Source organism: Orycteropus afer, unplaced genomic scaffold (assembly GCF_000298275.1).
Source record: "Orycteropus afer afer isolate SDZICR_OR568_19922 unplaced genomic scaffold, OryAfe1.0 scaffold00039, whole genome shotgun sequence".
Lineage (NCBI taxonomy): Eukaryota > Metazoa > Chordata > Mammalia > Tubulidentata > Orycteropodidae > Orycteropus > Orycteropus afer.
Genome location: NW_006921626.1, coordinates 112,958 through 120,146, shown reverse-complemented (window position 1 = coordinate 120,146; position 7,189 = coordinate 112,958). Strand labels below are relative to the sequence as shown.

General features: G+C 37.3%; 1 protein-coding gene across 1 annotated transcript in view; it reads right to left on the bottom strand.

Moving 5' to 3' along the window:
• Positions 1-3,759: 3,759 nt before the first annotated feature.
• LYPLAL1 (lysophospholipase like 1) overlaps positions 3,760-7,189 on the bottom strand; it is a 108,152-nt gene continuing 104,722 nt past the window's right edge. The window contains exons 6-7 of the mRNA XM_007936987.2: positions 4,329-4,444; positions 3,760-3,999 (exon numbers count right to left, since the gene is read on the bottom strand). Of these exons, the coding sequence (XP_007935178.2) occupies positions 3,760-3,999; positions 4,329-4,444 (356 nt within the window). The remainder of the gene's footprint in view (positions 4,000-4,328; positions 4,445-7,189) is intronic.

Below are 7,189 nucleotides of genomic sequence, written 5' to 3'. Positions count from 1 at the left end.
ATGGGAGAAAGAAGGGCTGCTTATGCACAGGGAGACAGCTCAGGGGGCAGGAGTGCATGGAGAGATGGACACTGGGAAGAGGTAACTATGGGAAGGAAGTGGAAGGGGAGCTGTTGCATTGTGGTTAACTGTCATCAATGTCATGAGACAAAGTGTATGTGAACTGCTGTATGGAAAGTGAATTTGCTCTGTAAATCTTCACCCAAATCATACACACAAAAAAAAATTAAAAAAAAAACAAAAAGAAACCAAACTCAAGGCTGCCAAGTCAATTCCAACTCATAGAGACCTCCTATGGGTTTCCAAGGTGATAAATCTTTACAGAACTATACTGCCGTCTTCCTTCAGGGGAGTGGCTGGTAGGTTTGAACCACCAACCTTCTGGTTAACATTTAAATGCCTTAGGCAGTACACCACCAGAGCATGCTAGAAACCCTCAGTCCTGAGTCACAAGGACCCCTCCTTTGGTTTCCAAAGCAGTATCACTACAGAAGTAGATTGTTCAACCTTTCTTCCGAGGAGTGGCTGCTGGGTTTAAACCAGCTGACTTCTGGTTAGCAGTTAAATGTCTTAGGCATTATGCCACCAGAGCTCCTCTAAAATAACTACTAAAATAAAAATACATATTTCCATAGCTAAGAGGCCAAAAAAAGAGATAAAAGAATCATAAAAATTTATATAATTAATACAAAGTCAGGGGAAAAAGAATAAGGGAAGCAAAAAGATATGGGACATAAAAAAAAAAGAGTAAGATGGTAGCTTGAAACCAAAATATGCCAACAATCACATTTATATGTAAAAGGTCTAAATACCCAATTAAAAGGCAGAGGTTATCATATTGCATTAAAAAAAATCAAATTATATGCTGCCTGAAGGAAATGCACTTTAAATGTGGAATCACAAATAAAGTTAAACGTATAAAGACAGAAAAAGATACAGTCTAAAGAAAGGAAGAGTGGCTGTATCAAAATCATGCAAAGCAAATTTAAGAGCAAAGAATATATCAGAGATAAACATGGTCATTTCATAAAGCGATCAGTTAATCAAGAGAACATAACAATCATTTTGTGTGTGTGTGTGTGTGTGTGTGTGAAGATACACAGAACAAAGCACACATCAATGCAAGAATTTCAACATGTTCTATTCAGTGACACTGGTTACATTTTTCAAGTATGCCACTATCTTATTGTCTTTTCTAAATTATTTTACCATCATTAACACAAACTCACTGCCGTCTAAGATGAACAATGAATAAGGAAGATCGAAAAAGAGTTAATGCCTTTGAACTGTGGTGTTAGCAAAGAATACTAAAAAGATCACGAACTGCCAGAAGAATGAAGCAATCTGTCCTGGAAGTGCAGCTAGAATGTAAAAGTGAGGATAGCCATAGTTCATCTCATCTATTTTGGTCATGTAGTCAGAAGGGACCAGTCTCTAGAGAAGATTATCATGTTTGGTACAGTGTAGGGTCAGTGAAAAAGGGGAAGATCCTCAATGAGATGAACTGACACAGTGGCAGCAACGATGGATTCAAGCACAGCAATGACTCTAAGGATGGTGCAGGACCTGGCAGTGCTTAGGGTCTTTAGGAGTCAGAGCCAACTCCACACCACCTAACAACAACTGCTATCTAAATTTCTCATCTAACGTTTTAAGTTACTATTTTCAATTTGATCGCATATAGATAATTCATTAAAAGTACAATCTCGACAAGGCAGATGTTCTTTTCAAATTAAGCTATTGTTTGGTCTAAGGAAGAATTCAGGGGATAGTTTTGGTTTAAGATTTCCTACTCACTGCCGCTGAGTCGGATTTGACTCATAGCGACCCCTCCTTGGGTTTCCAAGGCGGTATCACTACAGAGTAGATCGCCAAATCTTCTGAGGGGTGGCTAGCAGGTTTGAACCAACAGCCTTCTGGTTAGCAGTCAAATGCCTTAGGCACTATGCCACCAGGGCTCCCAAGATTTCCTAGGGCAATAGTTTTTTTTTATTTTCTGCAGGGGGAGGTCATCCAACTTCCCTGATTCCAGAAATTCTGGATTCCATGAGAATTTGAGGAACAACTCAATGGGATAGCTCCTGTGATTATCATTTTACAGTTGAAACTGAGGCTTAGAGCAGAGCAGCAATTTGGCCTATGCAGAGAAATCAAACCCCATTTCTTATTTCTTTGACACCAGTTGATCAATCCAAATCAATTTATTAATTGTTCCCCTCTGTTCCACTTCTGATCTGATATCAGCTACACAGGTAGCACTTTTCCCTCTGACTCTAACCACCTAGAACTAGGCTGGACCTCACAAGTTAAAGGTCACAGTCTTCAAGATCACCATATTTGTGCAAGAGCTCAGACACCAGCCACAAGCTTAGGGGTCTCCACGACACACTCACTTCTGACATGCTGACTACAAATGTGCAGTTTTCCTACTAATCCTATAGGATGCCAGCAATAACCTCAGGAGTTCCCACGGCTTCCTTTACTTCTGATCCTACTGGCTTACTACTCTCTCAAGTTTAATATTTTATTGTAATTCTATTACAGCAAAAAAGATACAAATGAAGAGATGCATACAACGAGGACTGGGAGAGTTCCCAACATGAAGCTTCCATGTCCCAACTAGGGGTGTGTCATCCTCAGACATGCATCAATGTCTTTCACCAACCAGGAAGCCCATGGAGCTGCCCTTTCCAGAGTCTACACTGGAGCCTCTCTGTATGCAGACTTGCCTGATTAAAGTGAACCATCAGCCCCTTCCCCTGGTGGTGGTTCTTTCTGACCTAACCAGACCCCATCTAAGAAGGTACCTTATTAGCATTAACTCTCATATGTGGTTTGGAGGCCTAATCAAAGACATTTCAAATCACCAAGAAAATTCCAAAGTTTTAGAGTTTATCTTTCAAGAGTCAAAGACAAAGACCCAACTCACTGATTAAAGTTAAATTCTTTACTCTATACCTAACAGAAAGAGACTCAACTGAGAATTAGAAAGCCCTGATTCTAGTTTTTGGTCTTGAGGGTTTGGCAAGGTCTTCATTTATTCCAGACCTATTATCAAAGAGCAAGTATTCAGCCTATTTCATCAAGCTTTTGTGTTGATCAAATGATACAATGGAAAGCCACTTTACAAATCTGGAGTATTAAGATTATTCTTTTTAAAAGTATGGAAACACAAATATCTATACAAACAGTATCTACATGAACTCAAAAATATATAAGCATAAATAAAGGTCATTTAAAGTGGTAGAAAAGATAACATAACATCATGCTTTCACATATTTTCTCATCATTCTTATTTAAAAGTATTAAGTTTAAAATACATTATTTTTAAAAGCGTTAATGGTTAAACTCACTGCCGTCAAGTAGATCCGACTCATAGTTACCTCTCCTTGGACTTCCGAGGCAGTATCACTATGAAGTAGATTGCCCAACTTTCCTTCTGAGGACTGGCTGGTGGGTTTGAACCACCAGGCTTCTGGTTAGCAGTCAAATGTCTTAGGCACTACGCCACCAGAGCTCCCAAACACTTATAAGCTCTCAAATAGTTTACAAAAATGTTTCAGAAAAAATAATGCACTGATGTTTGTTTAAATTAATGTTTACCATTAGTAAGCATGTATTTGCAATAATTAATTAAAAAAAAAAACAATAAATTATTGGTAATTCTTAATATTTAATGATCATTTATTGAATTACAATTTGCAATAAAAATCACATTTCTCAAAGACATTACATATCTGTTAATAAATCAATCATGATTCATTCATTTTGCCTTTCTGTGTCTCCAGGTAGCTTGCTAACAACCCATGACTTCAGTTTTTCTAGCTCAGTTTTGCTTAGTTCATGGTAAACACCTGGGAAGCTATGAAATTGTGTGCTTACTCCTAGAGAGCGTAACATTGAGTTTGTCTCTTCAGCCCAAGAATAAAGAACTAACTCATCCGCAGTCCCATGACACTGAAATAATTCAGGAAGCACACCATTAGTTTTCTGAAGAGCCTAGACAAAAGGATATAAAAATGGAAAAGTTAAGAAAATCATTTTTGAGAAAATCATTCTGGGAACACAAAGAGAGCAGAAATATTCCCATTTTACCAAAGGTTCAATTACTAAAGGAAAAAAGAGCAGTGGCTGTTATTCATATTTTTAATTTGTTTTTAATCCTTTCCTCTTTGACACTTTCCTTAACAATGTTCCTTATACTGAGCATCTCCTGATCATTAATGGCCAGCTGGAATTTATCAATAGGACTCATTTGTTCATGAATTCCCAGGAATACTCTGTGAATCAATTGTTATTGTTTAATTTTTTTAAATCTGGTAACTTACCTGGTAAACGGCAGATGTTTTATTCAGAAAACTGGAAAGAGCAAATACTCCTGCCACATCTCGATGATTTCTATATGCTAAATGCATTGCCATGCATCCCCCCATAGAAAATCCTCCTAAAAAGAAGTAAAAAAACAACTTATCAAAAAATGCAGAACAAATATATGCAGTAATAATTTAGAACAGTGCCACAAATAGTTAAGTAACTAAAAGGTCAGACATTCAAACTCACCCAGAGGTACCTCAGAAGAAAGGTCTGGCAATTTGCTTCCAAAAGATCACAGTCTTGAAAACCCTATGAAGTACAGTTCTACTCTGACACACATGGGGTGGCCATGAGTCAGTATAGACTGGATGGTAACTGGTACTGCTATCTGTTTGTTTTCCATATATATTTTTTATTATGTTTGGAGACCTATAAAGAGATACAGTACTAAAAATGAATTTAGTCTATTTTAGGTCTCAGAGCAAATGACTTGCAATATGTAAATAACAGTTCTATCCATGTCATCATGATATCTGTGCTATAAAAGACTCAAACAAAGAAATCAAGTTTGTCAAGTAAAAAATGCTTATTATAATTCAAAATGTAAGTCATAGAATAAGTGGTATTAATTTAAACTTCTAATATCCACTCATGTCTTGCTTATATTATGTTATAGGAGTCCTCACACTGCAACTACAATTACTATGTGCTTTTTGTCTTACTTGCCATGCTATGAGCTTCTTGAGGAGTTATATTTCTAGTATCTGTCATATAATAAATATTTAGTGATATGGGAATTAGGAAGGATCATCAAAAATTTGGTAGGCTATTTAAAATATTCTTGGTTTGTAACATTATTTTGCAAAACTCATATACAATGGTATAAAAACAAAATATAAATTCCTTTTATAAAATAGTCTTTTATGTGCCAAGCACTGTGTTTGCCATTGAAGAAATGCAGATTAACACATGGTCCCTCCTGTTAAGGGGAGTTTCATAAACAAATAGATAGATAATATGGAGATAGGTGCACAGTGTGACATTTGATATGTGACTAAGGAAATGGACTTTTACTTAATTTTAATTACTTTAAATGGAAATAGCCACAAGTGGCTAGTTGCTACCATATTAGACAAAGCTTAATTTAAAACTGCCCAATAATTACAAAAAAATCTTCTAATTTGTAAAGTGAACAAAAGGAAAATTCATCTTTCATAAATGATACTGCCAGAGATAAAATAAAAAGAGAAGGATAAAACATGAACAATATAAATAAGATCAGTTAGCAAAAATTTACATTAAAAATTATTTTAAGGATTTCCAGTAAGAAGGCGGAACAGGCAAAAAGACTGCACAGACCCTCTTCAACAAAGAAAAGGCGAAGCAACTAACACAGACACAGAAGATAATCCTGGACCCCTGAGCCTTGAAGAGAAGGATATAGAAGTGGACTAAACCCCAACTAGCAGAAGAATTCGCATGAAAATACCAAAAAAGGAGACATACGGAGCTGCAGTCTGGCAGCGATCCTGACAGCACAGACAGCTTGGAGATCGATGAGTGGTGGTAGGACCTAAGAATTAACCTAAAAACCAGCCCTGCCATCCAGGGACTGCACAGAGGACTGCTCCAGTGGCAAAGCAGCAATGAAGAGGAAGGCGGGCTGAGTTGTGGACTTTTGCCTGTTCGGAGGGCGCAGCCATTTTGAATGTTTACAAATGACTTGACCCTTTTGGATATTTAAAGAGACAGCACTCTCCCAGATTCCAGGGGCTTAAGAACAGGTTCTGCTTGCCAGTAACCCCAAGGACACTCCGGACCTGGACAACTGAGAAAAGGTGCGACATTCCCCTTGTTATTCTTATACCCCACACCCGCTTGGTGAATAGAAGTGTACCATCCCCACTCCCACCCACCTTCTGGGCCCGCAGGAACTCCATCACAGTCTGTGTGCTCAGATGACGTCTGAGTGCCCTACCCTGCCCTCCCTCGAGTTTTTTCTTTTTTTTTCCCTCTTTCTTTTCACTGCTTTTTAGTTTTCGTCTGTTTAAAAATTACTATTATTATTGATACTTTTGTCCTTTATACTATTCTTTATTCTTCCACTCCCAGGTCCTGCTTTCAGCTTTTTTGCTTTTCCCTGTTCCTGGTTGCAATTTTTTTTTTCACCTTTTTTTCTCATGGTTAATCCCATTCCTTATTTTTCTCTTTGCATTTTTTCTCATTTTTTTCTTCATTATTCGCTTTCTCTAACTTTTTTCTCTTATTGCACTATCTCTAGATACTGCAGGTTTTCTTTTTCTTTCTTCTTCTGTTTCCCTTTTTTCTTTTTTTGGTTACTGTTCCTATGTAATTACATGGTGTAATTTTTGTCCATGTGCTTTTAGTTTTTTGATAGCTATTCAATTGTAATTTTTGTCTGAGTGGGAGACAGAAACAGTCCCCATAAGACCCAACTACACCCACACCTCCTGCAACTTCACTTAGTGAGCGAGCCAACACCTCCTTCCCTGCCAATGGGATAACAAGAAAAAAACACCAAAAAGAGCCTGAATCACCCTTGGCTATCTTCAGAAACAGTTAACAGAGTTCAAAATACAACAATGCCATGATGTCTCAGAGACAAAAGAACATTACAGTCCACAAAAAGAAGTAAGATAAAGTGGTAGAAACAAGGGAGCAGGATACAGAACCAAAACACATCCCTGAGGAAGAAGCAGCACTGGAACTCTCTGATAAGGAATTCAAAAGAATTATATTTAGGTATCTTCAAAAGATTGAGAGACAGACCAAAGAAAACACAGAAAAAACCCTAGAAGAATTTTAGAAGAAAATACAAGAACAAAATGACACAATAAGTGAAAAATTAGAAATG